This window comes from Ostrinia nubilalis, chromosome 5 (assembly GCF_963855985.1).
Source record: "Ostrinia nubilalis chromosome 5, ilOstNubi1.1, whole genome shotgun sequence".
NCBI lineage: Eukaryota > Metazoa > Arthropoda > Insecta > Lepidoptera > Crambidae > Ostrinia > Ostrinia nubilalis.
In genome coordinates this window covers 8,479,544-8,506,203 of record NC_087092.1, presented here as the reverse complement: position 1 = coordinate 8,506,203, position 26,660 = coordinate 8,479,544, and the positions used below count along the sequence as shown (strand labels likewise).

The following is a 26,660-nucleotide window of genomic DNA, read 5'->3' as shown; positions in this document are numbered from 1 at the left end:
CATCCACGAAGCGCTCCACCAAGGAGGTCGAGGGAAGCGCGGGGTACGGGGAGTTTTTGATCCGATCGAGGGTCAGTCGCGAAATTATTGAGTGTGCGTGTGCACTCATGATGAATAAACTATACTTACGAGCAAAAGTATGGAATTACCTTCTTGTGTTTTGTTCCCAGCTATCTGAAGAACTCGGATTTTCTATGCATCTAGGGTGATTCCATACTTTTGCTCGGGAGTGGTGGGGCGAGTCTTCATGGATGGCACTATCTATCTATACGCTGATTTATTCCCAAAGAAGGCTGGGGTAACTCTTTCTCTGGTGCGTTAAATTTTGATAAACTATTTCTAAGCGTTATGCTTCTTCGGCGATCACAACCTGGCTGGTGGGTGGCACCAACATCAATGTTTGGTAAAAATAGAGTTAGAAAATTCTAATCATTGGATTTACACTGGATGAACGAAGCACATACAGGCATAGCGTTTAGCCCAGTTTTTTTTGTGTCAAACACCGTGAAAGTCTAGAGCTGTCACGGTGTTACGACGTTTAAGCTTCAGCCAAACCAACGTGTGCAGATCGCGTCGGCGATGGCGATTACTGCGCGTTGATTTGGGGCTGAAGCTTTACGTGTCACCCCTTCCGCATTGCTCCCACAGGACAGGAACCCTACCTACACTCAGTTATCGCATGTATGGACACTATTAACATTTTCAACCGACTTCAAAAAAGGAGGAGGTTCTCAATTCGACCCGTATGTTTTTTTGACGTCTATTTATGAAATACTAGCTTTTGCCCGCGGCTTCACCCGCGTGAAATTTAGTTTGTCACAGATCGTCATAAATTATAGCCTATATGTTAATCTGGGTTATAAACAATAATACTGTAAAGTTTCATCAAAATCCGTTCAGTAGATTTTGCGTGAAAGAGTAACATCCAGACATCATGACATCCAAACTTTCGCATTTATAATATTAGCAGGAAAATAAAAACTGTAAAATGGTGTGTGTGTCGTTATTCTAAGAGGAAAAGGGTCTGTTTTTAAATAAAAAGGCGCTCTCTAGCAAATGAAATTCATAATTTTATTTTCGTAATAAATAAAAATCAAGACAACACTCTCTTCGAGAATTTCCTATATATTAAATACATCATACAAAAGATGTCAATACGAACTAAATCACTTGGTGCAAAGGCAAGCCTTCCGGTTTGGGGTTCGCCCATCCAAGTAGAAGCAGCGTCGACCTCCGGTTTGAGCTATCTATGCAACAGGCGAGTGGAAACCGAGGATAGCCTCTTATTTATCTATATTTTTAACAAAACAACTAACTTAAAGATAAACAAAGACACATATCCTATACTCCTGGAATGTATCTTTGTAGAAATCTCCAGTTTTGAATGCAAAAAATATATTTGATCATGATTACAAAATAATGTATAGAGGTATGTAAAAAAAGCGTATTATCTCCTAAAATGAAAGAAAAAACAAGATAATTTAGGTTTATGATCAATAAATAAAATATAATAAAATCAGTATAGCTTAAGAGGGGAAATAATTTACTATCAACTTTACACCTAAATTATACAATGTATTGCAACACACTAAGGAGCTTTGGAACCATTGAGTAATTGTGGGCTTAAATTTCAGCTGGTAAATAATCTCGAATAGGTAATAAATCTAAACGTTGTGATTTATCTTTGGTTTTCTGAGCACTGCGGACAGTTCCATAACTCCTCGCGGGCGCCCGGCCCAAGTGATTATTTCATAAGTACTTACACGAGTTACAGATCTACTATGAAGCTGACTCTATTCAAATTAAGTGAGTTTATTATAATAACTGCATATTACCCCATTAAAATCCAAACGTGTTAAGGTAAGCTTTAACACTAGTAGCTGACAGGAAAACTGCTTTAACATTTATTTTATTACCAACCTGCGAATGAGTGTTATGTAAATGGCAATGTTAGACATGTAAGCGATCGCCATTACTTATACAACTGTTATGAAGTGAAAGCCAATCTTGAAACTTAATGACTAATATACCACTAAGTAAATTACGCGAAACGCCACCCAAATAAGAAATAATTTGCTAAAAAAATCATCACAGCTCAAGAAGCATCGTGAAGAAAACGCGTAATCATGAGGTCCAAGCGCGAAAGGCGATATGAATGATAACCTACGCAAAACTGTATTTTTTTAATATCGGAAAGTGTTACTACGTTTTTTTCTAAAAAGTCTGTTGTTGAATCGTATCAACGTGTTAAGTTACCAGAGCAAAATGTTTTAGTTGGAAGAGATTTTCGTATTCTGCTGGCGAATACAAAAATCGCCCACTAATGTTGTCGGGAGCCCGCCTGGCGCGCGAGCGTGGCTGCTGGCAGGGAACTTGCTGTGCAGCAAGTCGCCCAGCCACTGGCGCCGGCCGGCGGGCGCGCTCTGCCTGTCGTTATCACTCATGACTCCTTGTCCGTGTACATATAACGAGTACTTAGTGTCGTGTTATCTATATAAATGCTGACATATCGGCATAACATCGCTTATCACAATATATAAAAATATATATTAAAGAAGCTTAAACTACACATCTACACATTTACGATGATGCGCACTCTTATGCATTTGCCACCACACGCGGAATATTAGACATGTACGGCCGTAGATACACATTTTTTTTTGTATTTTTTTTATATTTTTGATTTTATTTGTGCGGTAGCATATGCAAGTCTGCAAACGATTCACAGCTTATTCTTAACGATAAAAACATATTGCATCTTTGAAACCGTTGCTTTATTCCACCGGGAAGGAATGTTGACGTTCATATTTTGATGTTTTTCATACGGAAATTGGTAACTGGCTCGGTATTTCTTTGTACTGAACATTCGATATACCTTGTTACGTCACATTTCTTCCCATAAGATTAAAACACTTAATTTTAGGGTCATTTCATTTAGAAAACAATGCGTCTGGCATTTAATTGAATAACTAAATGTTATACTTAGTCATTTCATAAAAATATATAGTTTATCTGATTTATTAAAAATAGCAACATCAAAGACCAACGAAGCTTCGGGTCTGCTCACATTTCATAATACTTTTGCACGGGTACCTAATCATAATATAATCATTAACGAATTTATATGAAACCTGACCTATTAATTAGCGAAAAGCTATTAAGTTCTAAATCCATGTGCACTTATCGATTGTAAGATTAGATAGCTCAAAAAAATAAGCATATACGAGACTTCTACGATATTTTTAGTATTTTTTTCTGTGATAGAGCTTATAATTAGGCTTTCATAAACACATAGTATAATAAGGGTACAATATTTATGTGACTTTTCCGCTTCACGTGTTAGGTACATCTAGGATGTTTCATTTAAATTCACTATTATGTAACAGCCACCTCTTCAACTCTCATCTGAAAAAGAAACGTTATTTATGTAAGCAAAATCTCCTTGACCTGACAACAAAGTATAAAAGAATGTGGGCTATCTCTATAGTAGGGTATAGTAGGTTATGACAAACAACCCTGGTAGACCTTAGCATGCAGAGCATTATTTAAAATAAATTTCAACATCTTAATACTCCCTGCAGTCTACAGACTTAGGCGTCCGATAGTTTTGTCAGGCTGTTGATCAGAATAAACATGTATGGAAGCACATTACACCGATTTGGTATAGGCCGATTCCCCATACAAATTCAAAACCGATCCAACTATTGGCCGACAATCTGCAGTCTGCGGAGTATCTTGTTTGGGGAAAGCGCGGTTGCGCGTTGCTCTCTCCTAATTTTTAAATTTTTATGTGCTGGAAGATTGGGTTAATTATTTTGAGGTATATGCTAATATTGGCACCGATTATAAACCAGCGCTGCACGGAGCTTACGCTGAGCCGAATGTCTTTTGTCCGTTTTTACTGCCACCTATAAAAAAAATGCGTCAAAGGTCACTCACCCCTGGCGCCCACGATGATGGACTTCCGCTTGATGTCCTGCGCGGGCTGCGGCCGCACCACGCCCGGCGCGCCACCCACCAGGTGCCCGCCGCCGGCGCGGATCGGCTTGGCTGCGGACACATACAATTATTACACGCTGCTCCTATACATACAGCCCCTGAAGGGGGAGAACTGCTACGATGGGACAAGGACGAAGAGAAAATAACTTGTAGGGAGTGAAGAAGTGGTGTGGTGCGGTGGAGTGCAACCTGCCTTTGGCAGCCGCAATTCCCCGCACCTCTCCCGATTCGGCCAGTATAACCGCAAGGTTGGTATGGCCATGGGTGGTAGTGGGTTGCTCCTATACATCCCGTCAACTTTGTTAAGTGTAGGCGCACACTAGACGATAAGCGACAACGACAGCTCGGCGACGACAGGCTACGGCCGACAATCTCATGTACATATTTTGTTCTAAGCTTCGCACTCTTGGCGTCAGACTCGCGGAGTCGCGAGTTAGTGTGCGCCTACAATAAATCTACACTAACATTAGAAACATTTAATCGCTTGTTTGTTTATATTGAATATTGAATTACTAGGCCGATTTGAAAAATTCCTTCACCACTAGAATCCTACTTTCTAATGAACATAGGCGGTACAAAGTTCTCCGGGTCAGCTAGTATGTTAACAAAATCAATTAAAACAGATTAAACTGTCACTATCCTTAAACTGAGCAGCATTCTTCACATTCTTTAATTTATTTTTTACAGATATTCAGTACGATTTCGGTTTCATTAATCGCTAATAAAATTTATGTTACCCGTTACTGTACTACAAGGAACGTTATTGAACGTTTCCTGCTAATCGTACATTGTAGTATGTATTAGCAATCATTACGAAAGCGCTGCTTTCACCGCGCCTACGGTCTGTTTAGTAATGTTGAGTTCCTCCTGTCACGGGCATAATGAACTGATCAAATGAAAATTAATTATTGGTTCGACAAAACTACTATAATTAAATATAACTTAATTTGAAGGAAAATATACATATAAAGTTAGTAAAAGAGACTTACCGATTTGCGCCTGTGGGCCTCTTCGGGCGAGATTCTTAGCGCGGACTGCCTCCTTGATTCTGTCCACTTCAAATTGGTACCTCTTGCGGTCACGCATTGCTCCCTCTTTAGCTTCCTGCGAATTAAAATTAGATATTATAAAACCGCCTGTCTGCAAAGTAATTGTAACTAGTTTCGTCTAGCTAGCATAAGTCTTAAAAGTCAGTTTTGGATGATATAACGTACTCTGGGAAATCCGTCAAGAATTGCAAATAAAGTGGGCGTGGTTTGCGAGCTGCTGACACGACATAAAGTCCAGTTAGCAGCACTGAACCGGCGAGAATGCTTTGTTATTACATATTACGGTTTCGAGCGTTCAAACTTATGGTAGCTCACAAACTCAGTGATCAGCGAGTGACTTGTGAATGTTGTAAGCGAGTGGTCACGCAACGAAAGTTGAGGCGAACGCATGCTCACACGAATGTACTATTTGAATACAGAACACACAAATCAGTCAGAATACGCAAGACGTCAGCATGACGAGGTTTCCGGCGACTGAGACCGCAATTAACTAGGACCGCGGTCCCAACCGTCGGATCCGTAAAAAATAAATAATTTTCTTCCGGCAACTGGGACCACACATACATTTTAGTACTGTACCGATTTTGGCTTGAATAATATATTTTTTTAAGTTATCTATGAGTGGTCCTAGTCGCTGAAAGAAAAATATTTAATTTTTATGGATCCAGCGACTGGGACCGCAGTCCCAGTTAATTGCGGTCCCAGTAGCCGGAAACCTCAGCGCGACTATCGTATCCGGATATAAATTTTCTCCTATACCAGCAAACTTGACCTTCACTGATTGGGTTTTTATTGGCGGTCAAGCTGTAGATCCTGGCTACACAGGAGTTGCAGTGGTGGGAATAGTCCCGTATACCAGCATAGCTCGCTGCCCGCTAGGTATCTGCAAAGGTCATCTCACCTTGAGCGCGGTCTCGAGCGCCTTGACGCGTTCCATGGTGGCACGCAGCCGCTTCTCGAGCTTGGGCAGCTCGCAGCGCAGGTCGGCGTTGTCGCGCACCAGCTGCTTGTGAACCTTCGTCAGCTGCTCCAGGTTGTTCTCCAGGAACGAGATCTTCTGCTTCTGAGCGAGCGAGCCGCCTTCTTCCTCGGCGCCCTCCTCCGAGTTGGTAGACTTCTTTATTCTGGCCTGGTGGAACGATCGAGATCTTTGTACATTTTGCAAAAGCTAATTCGAGTTAGAAGTGTTAGCAATGAGGTGGCATAATTATTTCTAACGTTTCGTCACTTCCGACAAATGGGCGATAGGTTCAAAATGAACTCCCCGAGGAACTCTAGAAATCAGGAAAACAAGCGAAGAACGATAACACTTTATAGTGACCGCTTGAATACATTGACGAAGATAAGATTATAAATAACGGAACAAATCACAATAACACAGAAATAACAAGTATTTATAAAAACAAACAACACAAGATAATGTCGAAGGCTCTATTTAGATCTAGATTAATCTGTATAAATATTATGTATTTTTATCTTGCTTTCATAATCATGAATCACGGTGTAAACAGGATTTAAGAAGAATGCCTTACCTGCAGGTCTTGTACGAAGAGTTTGCGTAGGTTGTGCAGAGTCTGGAGCTCCTTGGCGACGGTGTCTTCCAAGCCCTTGAGGTCGGCGCGGGCTTGCTCTCGTCGCTCCACGCTTTGACTGTTCAAATTGAATACGCAATAAGTTTTAACCCCACATAAAATCTAACATAAAAGTTACCATCTAAACGTGATTACCTGCAACAGTATCTGAGTTATCATATCTTCCGTACGCACCCATCCATAAATATCGCCGCCCCGTGCTTAGGCCGAAATATTTTAGAATATGCCAACTCTCGGCAGAATGAGTATGAATGGGATACGTGCGGAATAAAATGACAACTCAAAATTAAAAAGCGGAAGGCGTTACAAGACCTCGCACTACAACTACAACGATCTTACATCGACTACTTTTGTGTTCGTTGACATCGCAACGACATATTCGTTTTTGTCGCTTCATTGTCATCGGTTTTAATCTAGAAATTCTAATGTTTAGTTTACTACGGAAAGGTTTTTACGGTTCTAGATTAAACCATACAAAGGACATGACAGTCAATCGTCTAAATAGAGAACTGAGGTTGTTAATACACTTTGGTTTTTACAAGTTCTCTGTTTACACGAGCATTCACCAACAGACGAAGGCGACAATCACTCTTCGGCATTTCGAGTGCACATAGACTAGGGGAAGTGACGTGGACTCTAGGAACAAATATCGATAAATACAACCAAGCAGATAAAAGGCGGGGGTGAGGAACGGAATCGGATTGACGAATCATGCAGTATTAATGTTGATGATGATGGCACAATATATTTAAAATAATAAAATAAATGCTGATAACGGAATGATAATAATAGTATAATGTTCCCTTATTTAAATGCATTGCTTAAAACTTATCTGTAACATTTCATCTAAAAAATAGCCTCTAATTTTAGGATTCCTAATTACAAAATGGTTCCATATCACCTATTTATACTAAGTACTAACTTTTTACTAAATACGTTTGTATTATATTTGTACGATATTGCGGTAACATACGCGATCCCGAGGTATACATGCACCCGCGGACGATGCAAGGTACGAATAAATCGCGTAACAATTCAATAAGGCAAGGACCGAATCAAATCATGAGAAATGGTCGTCCTTTTAAATAGAAAAATATTTTAATAAAAATATTAACCAACTCTCTATACAAACACTCAATTATTATTTACAGCGTTATTTACACGTCGATAGCATCTTATTGCTCGGTTTAGAAACCCTTCGCATCGTTTGAAGGTCTTGCACAATACACTTCAAGGAACTCGATTACGAAAATGTTCTTTAAATAATTGAACCTATTTTGTGACAGTCAAATATTTAGCTAAACAACAACGATAACAAAGGCAGTGTTATTTTTCAACACAACATAAAATGCACCAATGTTTCCACATCTTGAACGCGAATTTAACCTAGTTAATGTGTAAAGTACCGACCAGTTAATTATTACTAATAAACATCCACGAACACCTAGCCATGACTACTTTAATAAAAATATATGGTCTCTACTTTAAATATAAATTTTCCTATTACAATGATAGATAATACTCAAAGTTAAATAATCATCATGCTCATTCACAAATACATATCAACATCAAACATGCTACGTTTTATAAATGCTACGTCATGAAGTAATTTTCAAGCGACAATACATTTAAAAATATGTTTGTATATGTATTTTAAACGCTACGATTACCTCTATTTGACCGTTATTTCGCCGAAACAAAATTGCCTTTGTGCAAGGTATATATTGCATCAGCCAAACAACGAACAAAACGTCATTAGTAATCGAACTGTTGAATTATTATAGATTGAGACTTGACTAGCATCATAATTAAAGCAAAGCATTCAAAAAAATGCGTTAAAAATAAAAATATGTTCACACAACCGGCTCATAAACATTATCGATATTATTTGCTAGTGGTTATTGCTTTTGATAACTAGTATAATAAGCTAGTCGTTACGATGAAAGCATAAAAAAATCGGTTCATGGATCTCTCTCGAACACGACCACTCGATCACTGTATAATATGTGTAATTCATTCAATTCAATCGATAAAGGCACTGTAAATAATATTGTCTAATCGCAGGTGCAGAGATCCACGAGTATCACAGAGATGGGTAAGCTAAACCAAAACGACAATCTGCGGGTAGCGATGGGTGAGGAGGATCATGGTGACGGAGATGAGCAGGTGGAGCTGGAGGGGGTGGATGTTGCAGGTGTGGCGCGGGGGGGAGGGCTTGGGGAGTGCCGAGAGCGACTTCTCCTCTTTGGCCGAGGGCCGGTCGAGGCTCATCCCGTAGAAGCCTAGCCTCTGCTTTTTCGGGGACAGGATGTAGTCTTTAAAGTCGCCTTCGTCTTTCCACAGCGTTTGCTGGTTGGCGACCTCCTTCTCGGCCTTGTCGAGGTGGCGGCGCGGGCGCGACACTAACATGAGCTCCTTGAGCTTGGCGGACTTGTCGGCCTCCTCGCGCTTCAGCTTCTCGTAGTCGTCCTGCAGCTGCTGGCGCGCCAGGGTCAGTTCTTGGTAGGTGCTGCAACAAATTAAAACAGTCAGAATGTGGTCACAAGTATGTGTACAAGTTATTTTTACAATGATTGTTGCAAAATAATACTATCGAAGTGGGTTGTGAACGTTTGAGGGGGTGTGCATCCTGGAACTCCTAAACCTAACCCTGACCTAAGTGCTGAGGTAAAATAACACTCCTAGTGCTTTCAGAACACTCAAAACGTCCAACTATGTAGTGATTTCTGGAGCGTCTGCAGTTATGGCTTGGTAGGGAAAATGTCATCGTGCAGTGCAACTAGCTTCTCTAACAGCCAGTCACTCATTTCAAGAGCTACGGCTAAGCTGGAAACCAAATGCCGAGGGTGCTGACTCCTTAAGCAGATTTTCCGAGTGTGTAAAAATAGCTGCATAGAGCAGAACCCGTGGTTGTGGAAATTCTTGGGGAAGGTCTTTATGCAGCAGTGGACGGCTTTTGCTGGAAACGTGCAAGAGATGGCCGAAGGTACTCACTCCTCGAGTAGCCACGGCTAAGCTGTCTGAGTAGGAAAAGGTGACATTGACATATTATGACCTGACAGAGCATACAAATCTGAAGTCTCGCTGTCGTTTGACGTCAACATTAATACCCTCTCGTGCCGCTCTAAGCCTCAGGCATTAAGTTATGCGCTAGACCTACAACTCCTCGAGCAGATACGGCATTATGTCTGACCTCTATGCGCAAATTGTCAAATTCGCAAATTGTCAAGCGGTCGCAATTTGCCAAATTCGCAAAATGTCAAATGCGCAAATTGTCAAATTCGCAAAATGACAAGTTTTAAAAATGTTTTTATATTACGGTTTTATGGTTTAAAAAAAACATTAACATTTTAATGATTAAAAGTTCTGCCAATTACTTGACTTTTATTATTAAGCCTAAACAACTGGACATTTTTAAAACTTGACATTTTGCGCATTTGGCAATTTGCGAATTTGGCAGATTGCTACCGTTTGTCAATTTGCGCATAATGCCGGTTGCAGACCAAGAGCTAAGCTAAGTTACTTTCGTTTAGCTCGCATAGCTGACGCAGTTTCCCATAGAATTGGCATAGTTTTCAGTCTACACACGACTATGGGAAACTGCGTCAGCTATGCGAGCTTAAGGCCTCAGCCTCGAACTTAGCGGGCAGCGGGGCGGCGGCGGCGGCGGCGCGGGAGCGGCAGGATCTTATGCGTAAAATCAAATAGACCGGTTCTCGAAAACAGCGGCGCGGCAGCGGGGCGGCAGCGGACAACGAGCGGGCAGCGGCGAGGGAGCGGGCAACGAGCGGGCAGCGCACTCCTTCTTTTGCCCACAATAAATCGAGCGTTAGGAATAAATTTGAATCGAAATAAAATTGTCGCCGTTGTTCAGACATTTCGTTCGCCAATAAAAACAAATATCTCGACAACACAACCCCGAACACAACACTTCGCCGCTAAAGCACCGCGCGAGCTGCCCGCTGGTTTCGAGAACGGGTCTGCGTTGCCCGCCCCGCTCCCGCGCCGCCGCCGCCGCCGCCCCGCTGCCCGCTAAGTTCGAGGCTGAGGCCTTACGAAACTAACTTAGCTTAGCTCTTGGTCTGCAACCGGTATAAAGGGTGTCTGAAACGGACAAGAGCCCAGCGGTACTCACTCCTTGAGCTCCTGGTGCTGGCGCTGGTTGGCGGCGAGCTCGTCGCGCAGCGCGGCCAGCTGCGTGGCGTGCGCCGAGCGGAGCTGCTCCAGCTGCGCCTCGAGCGCGCCGCGCAGCTGCGAGTCGGCGCGCTGTTTTCGAGAACCGGTCTATTTGATTTTACGCATGAGATCATGCCGCTCCCGCGCCGCCGCCCCGCTGTCCGCTAAGTTCGAGGCTGAGGCCTTAAAGGGTGTCTGAAACGGACAAGAGCCCGGCGGTACTCACTCCTTGAGCTCCTGGTGCTGGCGCTGGTTGGCGGCGAGCTCGTCGCGCAGCGCGGCCAGCTGCGTGGCGTGCGCCGAGCGGAGCTGCTCCAGCTGCGCCTCGAGCGCGCCGCGCAGCTGCGAGTCGGCGCGCTGTTCCGCCGCCGCGAGTTGCACGCGCTCCGCGGCCTACACAAATACAATCATTTATAGTGACGACGTAAAGCCGGGTACACGGACTCGGAGGCGAATTGTAAAGGAAACAGTGGCGGCATTGATACTGGGATTTGATAGAACCAGAATAGCCGCTCAACACAAAAAAGGCGAGTACTGGTGATTTACATCAAGTCAGCAAATTGTTCTGCCGCCGCGATTTGCACGCGCTCCGCGGCCTAAAGAAATGCCACAATCATTGTAGTGATGACCTAAAGCTGGATACTGGTGGTGATTTAAAAGCCACGTACTTGCAGACGCGTGCACTCCTCACGCAGCGCGTCGGCCGCCTCCTCGAGCTGGCGCTTTTTGTTCATTATTACATTATATGTATGTTGAAGTATTTGTTCTGTTATAAAGGTATTGCTGAACTTTGAACCTTAAGACTATGTGAATAAAAGCCACATTGACGTACCTGCAGACGCGCGCACTCCTCGCGCAGCGCGTCGGCGGCCTCCTCGAGCTGGCGCTTCTTGTTCAATATTACATTAGATGTATGTTATTGTTCTGTTATAAAGGTTATTGTTGCTGAACTTTGAGCCTTAAGACTATGTAAATAAAAGCCACATGCACGTACCTGCAGACGCGCGCACTCCTCGCGCAGCGCGTCGGCGGCCTCCTCGAGCTGGCGCTTCTTGTTCAATATTAAATTAGATGTATGTTGCAATGTTGTTGCAAACATTGGAGGACTTTTATTTGTTCTGCTGTAAAGGTTATTCTTGCTGAACTTTGAGCCTTAAGACTATGTAAATAAAAGCCACATTGACGTACCTGCAGACGCGCGCACTCCTCGCGCAGCGCGTCGGCCGCCTCCTCGAGCTGGCGCTTCTTGTTCATTATTACATTAGATGTATGTTGAAGTATTTGTTTTGTTATAAAGGTATTGCTGAACTTTGAGCCTTAAGACTATGTGAATAAAAGCCACATTCACGTACCTGCAGACGCGCGCACTCCTCGCGCAGCGCGTCGGCCGCCTCCTCGAGCTGGCGCTTCTTGTTCAATATTAAATTAGATGTATGTTGCAGTGCTGTTGCATACATAATGAGGACTTTAATTTGTTCTGCTATAAAGGTTATACTTGCTGAACTTTGAGCCTTAAGACTATGTGAATAAAAGCCACATTGACGTACCTGCAGACGCGCGCACTCATCGCGCAGCGCGTCGGCCGCCTCCTCGAGCTGGCGCTTCTAGTTCATTATTACATTAGATGTATGTTGAAGTATTTGTTCTGTTATAAAGGTTATTCTTGCTAAACTTTGAGCCTTAAGACTATGTAAATAAAAGCCACATTGACGTACCTGCAGACGCGCGCACTCCTCGCGCAGCGCGTCGGCCGCCTCCTCGAGCTGGCGCTTCTTGTTCATTATTACATTAGATGTATGTTGAAGTATTTGTTCTGTTATAAAGGTTATTCTTGCTAAACTTTGAGCCTTAAGACTATGTAAATAAAAGCCACATTGACGTACCTGCAGACGCGCGCACTCCTCGCGCAGCGCGTCGGCCGCCTCCTCGAGCTGGCGCTTCTTGTTCATTATTACATTAGATGTATGTTGAAGTATTTGTTCTGTTATAAAGGTTATTCTTGCTAAACTTTGAGCCTTAAGACTATGTAAATAAAAGCCACATTGACGTACCTGCAGACGCGCGCACTCCTCGCGCAGCGCGTCGGCCGCCTCCTCGAGCTGGCGCTTCTTGTTCATTATTACATTAGATGTATGTTGAAGTATTTGTTCTGTTATAAAGGTTATTCTTGCTAAACCTTGAGCCTTAAGACTATGTAAATAAAAGCCACATTGACGTACCTGCAGACGCGCGCACTCCTCGCGCAGCGCGTCGGCCGCCTCCTCGAGCTGGCGCTTCTTGTTCATTATTACATTAGATGTATGTTGAAGTATTTGTTCTGTTATAAAGGTTATTCTTGCTAAACTTTGAGCCTTAAGACTATGTAAATAAAAGCCACATTGACGTACCTGCAGACGCGCGCACTCCTCGCGCAGCGCGTCGGCCGCCTCCTCGAGCTGGCGCTTCTTGTTCATTATTACATTAGATGTATGTTGAAGTATTTGTTCTGTTATAAAGGTTATTCTTGCTAAACTTTGAGCCTTAAGACTATGTAAATAAAAGCCACATTGACGTACCTGCAGACGCGCGCACTCCTCGCGCAGCGCGTCGGCCGCCTCCTCGAGCTGGCGCTTCTTGTTCATTATTACATTAGATGTATGTTGAAGTATTTGTTCTGTTATAAAGGTTATTCTTGCTAAACTTTGAGCCTTAAGACTATGTAAATAAAAGCCACATTGACGTACCTGCAGACGCGCGCACTCCTCGCGCAGCGCGTCGGCCGCCTCCTCGAGCTGGCGCTTCTTGTTCATTATTACATTAGATGTATGTTGAAGTATTTGTTCTGTTATAAAGGTTATTCTTGCTAAACTTTGAGCCTTAAGACTATGTAAATAAAAGCCACATTGACGTACCTGCAGACGCGCGCACTCCTCGCGCAGCGCGTCGGCCGCCTCCTCGAGCTGGCGCTTCTTGTTCATTATTACATTAGATGTATGTTGAAGTATTTGTTCTGTTATAAAGGTTATTCTTGCTAAACTTTGAGCCTTAAGACTATGTAAATAAAAGCCACATTGACGTACCTGCAGACGCGCGCACTCCTCGCGCAGCGCGTCGGCCGCCTCCTCGAGCTGGCGCTTCTTGTTCATTATTACATTAGATGTATGTTGAAGTATTTGTTCTGTTATAAAGGTTATTCTTGCTAAACTTTGAGCCTTAAGACTATGTAAATAAAAGCCACATTGACGTACCTGCAGACGCGCGCACTCCTCGCGCAGCGCGTCGGCCGCCTCCTCGAGCTGGCGCTTCTTGTTCATTATTACATTAGATGTATGTTGAAGTATTTGTTCTGTTATAAAGGTTATTCTTGCTAAACTTTGAGCCTTAAGACTATGTAAATAAAAGCCACATTCACGTACCTGCAGACGCGCGCACTCCTCGCGCAGCGCGTCGGCGGCCTCCTCGAGCTGGCGCTTCTTGTTCTCGGCCTCCCGCATGGACTCGGCCAGCGACGCGCAGCGCGCCTCGTGCTGCGAGATCAGCAGCCGGCACTCGCCCAGCGAGCGCTCGTACTCTTCGATCTGATAGATTAATACGAGAATGTATTAATTTTGATGTGAAACCTTTCTATACATCACTTTCTTCTGCTTATACAGGGTGTTGATTTCAATCCTCGCCATATTTATTTAGGTGATCTATTATGACTTATATAAACGCATTATCCACCAAAAAAAAATTACAAACTAAAGTAGAATTTTTAGCGAATATTTTCCGTGCGACATCAACTGTACTGTGGCTCGTAATACTGCAATACGGTTCAACTGCGGCACCCATCGAGCTACGCGGATCGCTCGCTTATCATGTCTGATAGTCTACTGAAGGAAGCCACGTATTAGGTAGTGTAAATAGGTATTTTTGTTTGACTAACTAAAGTTAAAGTTCGTTTTAAATTAGTTTGCTGTTTCCTATGTGTGTGTGTGTGTGTGTGTGTGTGTATTGGAGCGTACCTACGCGCTTTCCGCCACTACCTACCGCAATCGCGGGAGTATTTTGTACACAAAATTACCAGATTATTTACTCCCTACATTAAAAAAAACACATTCCTTTAAGTTTAGAACTAGGTACCTACTCACCGATGCGACTTCAGATGCGTTTCCACGTGCCCTCCCGTAACAGTAAACCATGTTTACGTACTCACGAGCACTGTACGTATGGTTTGGCATCTTCCTAACACTCACTCACTATTATTACACTCACTATCACACTTTCACACACTAAATACTCAAAACCGCACGAGAAAACAATCAAAAATCGCAAATTTGCAATTAGAAAAGTGCATTCGATGAAATACGTCCATCGAATGTCGTCGTGAATCGGTAGTTATCGTTATTCTTCATTTTCAACTACTTTACGTAATTTTTAACATCAGAAAAGTTTAATTTCGTCAGTTTAGTACAGGAAGTCTATCAACGAATGAGAATGTAAAAGCGGCGGGAAAAATACTTTGTTTAATCTTTGTGAACTAAAGATTCGTCCTATCATTAATGCTCTTAAAGCAAGCTTTCAAAACACTCAAATGCAAATGATTTGTAGATCTTTAATTACTAATCGTTATTATTAAAACGATAAGAATATCAATAAATTTTGGTAGTTATTAAAAATTACATTCATTTAAAATAATCCCGAACATGATGATGAATTATTTTATGTAAGTTATGAAGAATGGAAGTCTAACCTGAACCTAACTAACATTCGTTCAGGGTATTTAAATTAAACGCCGATAGAAATGAAATTACGTTATTACGGTAGTAGGAAGTAATAAGTACTAGAAAACAGTTATCAAGCAGAGAGGAAGAGAAAAGTTGAAGTTACAAGGCAAGAAATAAGAAAATAGCGATTGAGTACTAGGCATTCTAAATACGAGCTAGATTTCGCGGAGCGTGCGCGCGGCCTCTCTGCGTGGATAGCAAAATCGGACTGATGAACAGAGAAAATCGATGATCCACGATTGAGCGCCGGCCGCCCGATGACGCCCGAAACACGAAGATGGGGAAGTACCTATTCCGTGCGAGCCCGATGTCCGTGCCGCGCGCAAGGCGGTGGTATTATTGTATTCAATCACAAGTCACCGCTCCAAATGAAAGATATGAAATTTTCTTTTAAGATATGAAATTTTGTTTAGGTACTGAAATCAATCGAGTTTAAAAACAAAATCTTGTCTTATCTCCTATCGAAAGTGAAGGAACAAGAGTTTGCCAGTGTGTTATTTCTAGGTGTTCAGTTTGCGGTATTAAGTAAGTTAAGTTTTATTTTAATAATTACTATCGTAAAGACGTAAAAGTTATTAAGGTAGAGAGCTGGAAATGTAAGGAATAACGAACCTGTATGAAAGAGCATTATTGTCATCTGTTTACAGTACTTTTGGATGATAAGTAGGTACAAGCTTATCACACACATAAAATCATGGTTTAATTAAAAAATAATAATAATGTAGGTTCTGTAAAAAAAAATATTTTGCGGAAGGAAGCAAATTCGTGTAAAAGGTTTTTTTATTAATTAAAGAGTACTTAATTAATTAGTTTTTAGAACAACAAATAAACTCGTAACATGATAAGGTGTAAGTAACTTTACTCATTACATTTTTAGGGTAGATTTGGATTAAGCTCTGTTAAGTAGTCGTCTTTGAACTCACAGCTGATTGTGGCTGATAGAGTTGACTGACTCATGGGCGAGCGCGGGTAGTGGGGCGCGGGACGGGGGGCGCAGCGCTTGCCCGGGTCACCGGGTGAGCGCCGCGCGCCGTTTGCGTTGGGGGACTATTCTGCACTGTAGTGGTCGATTATGGAAATCGTAGATATTTAAAAATAAATAATAAAAAATTTGGAAGTCAGTTTTTTTGCTGATTCGTGATCAGAATAAGCTACTTAATCTACTCCCTAAATATGGCGGGTATTGAAATCAACACCCTGTATGTCAACGTGTAATTGTAAACTCCGTCAATTTATAATATAACGCGTGCGATTGTAAACTACCAGTGGGTTAGGTTCGATTGTAATCTGACGGACTCCACAATTTTACGGTGACATAAAATAACGTAGAAAAAAGCAGGATATTTAAATTGTGTAACCCATTAAACTCATTTCGACATCATAGTAGGTAACTTATAGTTATAAAGAAGATAAATTAAGCCTATGCTTTATTTTTAAGTGTTTGCAAACACGACGAAACATTTCAGAATAGAAATCCCCGCATATAAGGTTAAACGTGAATTATTTGCTTTTCACCTTTAAAAAAATATATCACATATTTGACCAAGGGCAAATACACATGTTGTTAAAATCTACTAATAACCCACCAAATTTAACTTTAAAATTAATGATGGGCACATAACTTCATCCCAGTGGGCATTTGTTGAAGGATAATAATTATAATTAATCATGCCTAACCACCATCATAATTTTATGTTAAATTACAAGACACACTGTCAGGAATAAACACGATTCGACCGTATTTAGAGCATGAATCATCCGACAAGCTACTCTACTTCGCACCTAATTGCAATTCGCCATAATACCTACATGTTTTTATCTTTCCGTTGTACAATTCATACATGCCTTAGACGAAATTGCAGCTATTGTTAGTTGCGACCTTTGATTCAAGGTTACATCCGAATTACAACCTGTTCATACAATTTGTGCCGACATGTGGATATCGTGTTTTATATTATTAAACTAGTCTTCTACTATTTTTTGTTAGGTTTACGTATTTAATTTCAACTTTCCTAAAATGTAAAATGGCATGCTTCTAAAAAATCTTTATATTCTTTATGATATTATACTTTAAACTACAATAAAATATGTAGAGACTGATATTGTTTATTTTAAATGTAAATAATGAAAGTGTTCACAACTATCAAACCAATTATACACAGATAGAGCAGATGATTGATTTACTAGACATAAACATACTATCAATATGTTTATTAGAATGAGGTTAGAAGTGGTTTAAATATGAAGAAACAAATATTTCTTACCTTCTGGTTGGCATCAATATTGGCAGACTCCAGAGAATGGCAGCGTTGCACGATGTTCTTGACTTCGCTCTTCATTTTGCTGATGTGCAGACGAGCGACGGTGAACTCTTCCTCCAACTTTCCAACTGTGTCTACGTTCAGTTTGAAGTCCAGTTCGGAGCCTCCGACGGCGGCGCCGATCTCGGCCAGGTCTCGCAGGAGATTCGTGAGCAGTTCCGCAATGCGCTTGCGCTGGTGAGCTGATAGGTCGCGCAGTTGTTGCAGCTCGGAAGTCGCACTTGTCAATGCGCTCTAGGAATGACATTATACTGATTAGTGTGGAGATTTTAACAAGCAAGATAATGCCAGTGATCATGTGTATACTGTAAGTTATGATATTTATTATTAATAGCTGAAATGTGATTTATAAAACAAAGTAACATCAATCATAAGACTACTCGTTATTAAGCTTCACGACTAGTCGAGACTTTAAATTTTGGAGTCATAAAACTTAACACTATTTCAGTGGTAGTCTGTTAATTAATCCCAAACTAATTCGCCGTTAAAAGCCGTTATTTAAAAGGCTTAAAAGATTAAAAGGCGCGCTTAGACACCTTGAGTGTCGCCTAAAAACTTGAGTAAATACGTTTCTCACAAACATTATCTATAATAGGATTTATAACCAGATTTACACTTTAACTTAAAACAGCTTTACGGCGACTAAAGATCGAGTTTTTCAAAACAAATTCAGCCTTTATGATATTTTTTCAGATATTTATAAGTCAATGATTTATATTCACTTCACATAATTCATGAAAATATTGTAATAACTAATGTGTGCGTTTAGTTAGAGTAAGGTTTTATTATCGTTACCTGTTTGGTCTGCAACTCCTCGGAGAGCTGGTCGCACTCGCGGCTCTTGCTGTCCACCTCCTGCGACTTCTGGTCGTAGTTGACGGCCAGCTCCTCCAGCGCTTGGAGCACCTCCTTCACCTCCTCCTTGGCGGCCTCGTTCTCCTGCTGGATGCGGTTCATGTCGCCCTGCAGCGCCTCGTAGTCGCGCCTATGGAGACAGAAAGAAAGATACATTTATTACACAAATACAAATTACATACAGGGTGATTTTTCAATCAGTGTCCAAATTCTTAGGAGCGACTCAGAATTAGTAACTTAATCGATTCACGTAAAGGAAACATATTTTTTTTCATGTTTATTTATCAGCGGCGTGCGGTTTCTAAATTTGCTTCGTTCATAGAAAAATACGTACACACAATTAACTGCAAAGTTTAATAAACATAATGGTGAACTAAAATAAGCCATAACCTTTAAAACTTAAGATATGAACACCTGCGAATTAGATTTTGAAAATCTAATTCGCAGGTGTAAAATTCCACGATTAAAAATAATTAAGATAAAGTTGTATTGTTAAACTATTCCAAAGAGCTTATTAAAAAAAATTTGATGCTGATTGCAAAGTCGCCCTGTATAGACATAACAGTGGCACATAATAATGATAGAAAAACAATAACAAAAGTAAACTAAGCAGTGCCACCTACTTACAAACTGGATGCCCAATGCGACAGGATCACTCAGCATATGCAGTTACAATACAACACTTCGAACTCTTCGTATATTCAATTCGGTATGGGTTCCAAGATAGTCAGCTGTCCTTTATGTATATTTCTACAGTCCGCTGGTCAGCGGTCGCATTATAATTAAATTCGTCGCGAGTTTCACGAATATCTTACGCGATTATTGAACTATCTAAAACCTCACCAATATTATCAATGGGGTGAAGGGAGTAAAAAAAAAATATTACGAATGACGTCTTTATGGTTTCGCTCAGTCAACCTATTGTTGACTACGTACCCCTTTTTAAATAATGGTCCAGTGGGAATATTTTGAAATTCAAAGAAAATTAATATTTTGATCTTATGCCCTTCCTAGAGTCAAATGAGATTTATGGTGTAATGCAGATTACTAAAAATAAAAACAGCCCTAATTGCCCTTATGAATATAAATATCTCCTAAAAATGTTATTGTTATGTTAACGAGACGGATATCGAAACCATTTGACTAGTAACAACGCGTAACGTAAACCAGTGGACGAATTCGGAAATCCAAAACAAACATAAGCAAGTGTTTATTATTATATTGATATTTATCAGTATTGTTACGTTATTATGATTCCTTCAGAGGTTATGAGTTATGTTTACATTTCTTGAAATTGCATAATTTAAAAGGAAAAATAAAATACAAACTTTCACTCATTTCAACAGAGCACCAGTACAATTATTCCATAAATGAACTAATATTATTACACTCTGTGAAAGTACATTAACTTCAATCAACGATGTTATTAATTTAATCATCATACCAAAATATGCATAGAAATCATGTAACAAGGAAAATATGTTTGTAGCAAATGCTCGCATGTTGGCAATAAGATATTATATTACAATAAATTTAATGAAAACTAATAAAGTACCAATGTTGTGTTGTGTATGTGATGAACATGAAATAATTAATTGAAGTTTTTTGTAGTAATAAAATAAGTATGATTCAGAAGAAATTATTAACGTCCGTGATTAATTGTATTTTTAATAGTGGATTATAAAGTAAATCTAAATCTGAAATATAAAGTAATACCAGCCGAAAGTATGTTAGCTAATTTTCTTTGACTGAATTGCAGGGCGCACTGTGACGTCAGTTATCTGAATCTAATTTATTTCATGTGCGTGCGGCGCGGACTGAAAACCTTATTTTAGAACGATTAATAGCTATTTTTGTTGTTTACGATAAACGAAGTGACATTTTAAGAAGTTCAATGTGTGTTTCAAACACACAATATTTAATTCCTCAGATGTATGATGTATAATTTATTATATCATGTAAAAGTTATTCGTTCTTTCGTTTCAGCCGAAAGACGTCCACTGCTGGACAAAGTTATTAAGTAACTATAAAACAAGTTGTTTACATGGAAATCGCTAATTAAAATTCTTGACTAACATAAACATCTATGCAGTAGGGACTGTTAGATTATGTTGAGTCAAAACAAGTTTTTTTAAAAACACCTTTGTTAAATCACCAGCAGTTCAACTGCAGTATCAGACGATACTACATTAATGGCAAAATAATATTACGAATCATAGATAAATTGATATTGCAGACTAGAAAAACTTCTAGAATATTTTCTGTAAACAAATCAAGACCTGCAATAAAACAAGATTACATGTCTATCTTACCTGGTGCAGGCGATGAGCTCCTCCTGCTCCATCATCTGCTCCTTGAGCTTCTCGATGAGCTGCGAGTGCTGGTTGATCTCCTCGTCCTTGTCGTCCAGCTGTTGGTACAGCGCTTCCAGCTTGCCTTGCATCGCCGCGTCCTCCACAGCGCTCGACACCGCCACCGGTACCGGCTGGAGAATACACCAAGTTATTGTCTATGCACGGACTACAGATCACAGAAACTAAAGGGAGATGTGACCAGGGGGCGGGGCCGGTGTCGCAGCAATATGCCCAAAAACAGAACATATTGCTCGCGACAGCAATGACACAGTATATATATGAGCTAAAGCAGTACGGAAACTTAGCCCTTTCGGCGAGTTAAATACCTACACTTCAATTGAGTGTTAGGGTTGGCACTCTTAATCTTTATAAAATTAATAAGGTTCTTACTTAAGTACTTATTTATTAAAACGTTTATTTAGGTTTTTTAATTATCAAATACCTAATGGAATAAATTAATTGACAAAAAAATAAAACGTTAATTAGGTTCTATAATGATCGAATACATAATCGAATAAATTGATTACTATTAGAGGCCGGTAGAAGATCTATTCGGGTCATTCCATAAAAATCTGTATATTTTCGACGTCATTTTGTCCGTAACTTTTTTAAGATGCTTTTGAATACTTTATTAGTATAAATTATTGTTTATTAATTAATTATGTTATGTCTAAAAGGGCCAGTCACTTTATGCTTTATTTTAGGAGAAATTATAATTTTCAATTTTTTCATACTACATTACTCCTATATGACTTCTAATAAAGTATAAAACTTTTAACCTTAACATTTATAGATAAGTTAATACATATAATGTAGTTGTTTTGTTATTATCACTATATAAAAAACATCATTCCCTAACTAGTAATTTAGTCCCAAGTGCCGTTTAAAGCTAGGGCCTGACGCTCTAGGGACTGACGATTTGGAGTAAAACTTAACACAAATGCAGAATAACTTTATATTATAAGATGCTTAATACGATGTGCCGAAAATAGCCAAAAAACTACACGTAAATACTATTAAATTATATACAATTTCCTATTATAATCAATAAAGCTACTCAACTAGGGACTGACGAAGTGACTGGATTAACACATGTTTCGGTAACATCTGGCACATTTGCACTAATTAAAAAAACGGCTACCGCAAAGCCAGTATGGTCTGAGGATAACTTCGTATCGTACTTTAAACTCAACTAAATGTCATTCACTCTAAATACATATTAAAGCGCAAAATTATAAAATCAGTGCGTGGCGAGGGAATGACGCTAAAAACTGTAGACTCTTTTTCAACTAAAGAAAATCAAATTATTGTTTATTGAAACCGCAAAATATTAATAGAATTTGGTGTAATATACATTTAAATAGATTATTCGTTAATTAAAACAAAGGATAAAGTTGATGTTTTTATAAATGTGGGTCCCAAAACACAAACTTTTGGAGTACGGACATGCCTAGGGAATGACGTTTTGGGTCATTCAAAAGGAATTTAAGATGTTTTAAAAATAGTTTAAAAAAATATAAATGGGTGATGAATAAAGCACATTGCGAGCTGTTATTTAACAATTTTGGAATAAAATATTAACAAATATTTCATGTGAAATGTGGCGCGGACTAAGAGTTGACATATTTTTGTGGAATGACCCATTCTCATAAATAAAATGCCGGATACTTACTTTCACATACCTACCTATTGCCTCATTTTAAATACAGTTCATCACGTAGTAGGTACAAAAGCGCGCGGAGCAAATTACTTTATCAAATAGATCGAACACATAAATTGTTAAAATTAAAATCAAATGTAACTAAGCACTTTATTTAAAAAGTAATATTTAATCATTTTTACAATTCAGAATTATTACGAAGTTTAAAAAATGAAAGTTCTGGTTTTGAAGATGCCGAGTTCAAGCAGCCGTATACTACGCAATACACATGTGGCATGTTTTTAAAAATACAGTGGACAGCGCATGCAATAAAATTATTACTAAAAACACAACGCGCGCGACACTCGCGACGGATGGACTGCGAGGTTCGCTTAGAGCTCGTGTAAAGCGTGCGTCTGTGTGCGTGAGTCTGATTTCGAGCGTTTGTATGAAGCTTCCGTACTGTTTGATTTATCTACTGTGGCAATGATGACAGCAGCGACTGCGACGTCATAATGTAAACAGTTTACATTGCTTGCGTAGTACTAAAGATTATTCGAACGTTGAGTACTGATACCGCAGTGGATAATGAGCACATATTTTGATTACTTTGTGTGTGTATTTCTGATGCGACACTGAGTTTCGAACTCAGCGCATTAGTTGGCATCTCTCTATATCTCAATGGCACGGACATTGAACCATAAAATACAGAGAACTGGAGACAAGCTACACAGTAACAGCCCGCGAGAAATGCACGCATAAACATCGTTCACGAAATACCAGATATAGTTGTATCAGTTCGAGCGCGATTGCCGCCCGATGCGAACACGGTACGTCACACGATTTATTTTGCAACTAATGGAACAACGAAATATAACTTTTTTTTATGACGAATGTTCGGATGCTTCTATTTTATTTTAGTCATAACATGAGTATATTGTTAACCACTTCTTAAAAAAATATACCATGTAAGATCTAGTTAAGCCAAGTACTTACCGGCACTGGGGGCTTCTCTTCAATGAATGATGTGACTGGAGTGACAGCTTCAATTTCTTGCAAGTTGACTTGTTCCTCTGGTCGCACCGTTTCGCCCGACCGCCAGCGACTAAGTTCAGCCTCCAGTTTCTCAACCTAAATCACGAATTCATAAGATTATGTGAAACTTGAAAAGGCAATGCTGTTCACAAAGATAATTAAGAGCGATTATTTACCTTTCCTTTGAGCCTAGCCACTTTCTCCTTTTCTCTCTCATAACGCCTTTTCCATTCTTCTGCAGTGAGTTCCTCATTGACACACACAACATTCTTGACAGTTTTAGCCCTAAAGAAAAAGAAATACAAACATTTTAAAAACATTCTTATTGCATGTACGCTGGGACTGTAATTAAATAGGGTTGATATTCACCTTTTACCAAAGTCCAGAGTACTTTTAGTTTCGCTTTCGTTGAATGAGGCAGGAGAGCAGCAAATAACAATGGTTGTTCTTGCGTTACCACCCAATGACTCTTGTAAAATACGTGTCAGTTTCGAGTCTCTGTATGGGATGTGCGATTTGTTACCGTCTGCTAACGCCGAAATGACATTACCCAAGGCCGAAAGTGATTTGTTGATGTTTTTCGCTTCATCAAGCACAGTACCTTCAGCACCAGTTTTAGATACCTGTCAATGTTTTTCAATTAGCAGGTGGATCAAATAATTAACAACAGATTTTAAAAAAGTTAAACATTTTTAGAAATCATACCTTTTCAGAACCAGCCAAGTCCACAAGATATAACTTTCCAGAGAGTTTCTTTTGATTTTCTAAGTTTTCTTGCTTCACATTTATGAGGAAAACTGAATGAGATCTTGATGAATGTTCATTCATGTCTAGGAAATTAAAACATTTAAATTAACGTGATATAATTTCAATATTATTAGCAAATAAAATGCACAAACTTTTACTTACTTGTAACAGCAATGTGCCGATTTGATTTTCCTTCCTCAATAACTTCAAACACCTCTTCTGGACTTGACACAAACCTTTCAGTAGCACCTTTTACGAATGGGACTCTGTTTTTATCTTCATGAACACTGAGGTTCACCTTTGATACTAAAAATAATAAAATAAAACTTTTAAATTTTAAAGAAGTAACAAATGACTCAGTAAAAATCATTAAATTATGAAAAATATTTATATTACCATCCAACAAGTCCCTGATTTTATCCATGTATATTTCAAAATACGAAACCTTAATGTGAAACTCAAGGTTTTCTTCCATTGCATAGATATGATTGAAAATATCATTGACTATTCGTGGTATGATACCCTGTTTCCCTGGATCTCCTAAAATTGTTTAAATGGGTTAATATGTGCTATTCAAAAATTATAACTAAATAATTAAAATGAAGTAAATACATGAACACCAACCTATGACACCTTCCATTGTATGTGTTTTACCGGAACTAGTCTGACCATAGGCAAATATAGTGCCGTTGTAACCTGCCAGTACATCTGACACAATGCTTTTGGCGGCTTCATTGTATACTTTCTCTTGGGTTGCGTTTGGTTTGAATACTTTGTCAAATAAGTATACTTTACCCTAAAAATACAAGACTAAATATTTTAATTTGGTTATCAGGGGAAAATTAAATCAATTGGAAATCAATAGGTACTTCCACAAAGTACTTGTTATTCATTTTAAAACATGCCAGTTCTAGATTTGATGATAAAGTATGTCTCTCAAGCTTGATTTTTTACACATAAAAGTGTACACATAGGTCAATGCAATTAGTATCCATGTATTAAGGATCATTGTTAATGTTGTTCACACGAGATACCAATCAGTCTTATACATGGGTAATACATACTTCACACATACAAGAAAATAACTTTGATAAAAGATGATTTCAGTATTCCAGAATTTGTTTATTATTATGTATTTTACAACATTTAATATTTTTTTTCCATCATAGATAAATGTAAGTGAACACACTTATAATAATAATATTGTATAATATTTTTATAGTCACTCACTCACTAGTATTAGTGAGAGGCGATATGCATTAAAACTATGCCAGTTACAAAATTATGGTCACTGCAATAGTTATTATTGACCAATAACTTCAATCACTGGCAATTATTGCGGGCATTAATACAATTCAATGATTCTAACCAAAGAAATGTAATGAAACACTAGATATTTAATTCTAATATTTTAAATGTAGGTAGGATACTACATTGAATAAAATTGAATGATGAAATCAATATTGCCAAAAAAAATTAAGACATCTCTATTTTTTTAATATTTAAAAGTTTTAGAAGACAATGTAAACATAAATCTGATGCATTTATCCAACTAGAAATAATCAAGGGATACTTGGGTCAAGGTCGAGAAGTATTTGTATTGATTTTCGACAATACAAAGACTTACGAAGTATGAATGCTGAAAAATTTGGTCAGAATCTCCAATTTTACACGATTATAATCATAATCAACGAAGCGGAATAGAAAAGAAAGGCCATTTCGTAGCAGGTGAACAAGTCGTAATGTATTAGTCATCATGATCTAATTTAGGCTGATGATTCGGGAATGCAGGCAGAGTAAATGACAACTTACCCCTATCGAAATGCAATTGTCATCAGGTCCTGAAGGAAATTTCACAATAAATTTGGAACCAGCTTTTTCTTCAGAGTCATTGAGTGGCCGAAATCGGCATACAACTCGAATGCTGTCTTCTGCAGCAATCTCACGATCAGCTGCCATTTTAAATAACAAAAATACCTTACACTAAACACCGTATATGCAGTTAAAAAATAAAACGTTCTTGGAACATAAAACCGTGCATGAAGAACTACAAAGATAAAATTTATGTCACTGAAAAATCTTCATGACAGCAATATCAAAATGTCGGCCATATTCTTCACAGAAGAAAGGTCTGAAGAGATTTTCTAT

At 39.3% G+C, this 26,660-nt stretch overlaps 1 protein-coding gene across 1 annotated transcript; it reads right to left on the bottom strand.

The window, feature by feature from the left end:
• Positions 1–1,048: 1,048 nt before the first annotated feature.
• LOC135071805 (kinesin heavy chain) lies at positions 1,049–26,660 on the bottom strand. Its single transcript, XM_063965634.1, has 19 exons — positions 26,325–26,660; positions 25,137–25,308; positions 24,909–25,052; positions 24,675–24,818; positions 24,471–24,595; positions 24,135–24,388; positions 23,942–24,050; positions 23,727–23,861; positions 21,050–21,222; positions 18,678–18,867; positions 17,826–18,116; positions 14,212–14,373; positions 11,043–11,209; positions 9,048–9,149; positions 6,581–6,698; positions 5,950–6,177; positions 4,989–5,103; positions 3,940–4,050; positions 1,049–3,405 (listed from the first exon to the last, which is right to left on the bottom strand). The coding sequence occupies exons 1-19, from the start codon at positions 26,469–26,471 to the stop codon at positions 3,395–3,397; spliced, it is 2,898 nt and encodes a 965-aa protein (XP_063821704.1). The 5' UTR covers positions 26,472–26,660; the 3' UTR covers positions 1,049–3,394.

What these genes read in the sequence shown, in the direction of transcription:
- LOC135071805 (XM_063965634.1), bottom strand. Translation starts at nt 26,471, where the DNA reads ATGGCAGCTGATCGTGAGATTGCTGCAGAAGACAGCATTCGAGTTGTA. An exon ending in ACTCTGGACTTTGGTAAAAG is followed by an intron (nt 24,051 to 24,134) that starts GTGAATATCAAC and finishes CTTTTTCTTTAG; the next exon opens with GGCTAAAACTGTCAAGAATG. An exon ending in GCCAAGCTCAAGGAGCTCAT is followed by an intron (nt 6,699 to 9,047) that starts GTTAGTGTCGCG and finishes CAATTTGAACAG; the next exon opens with TCAAAGCGTGGAGCGACGAG.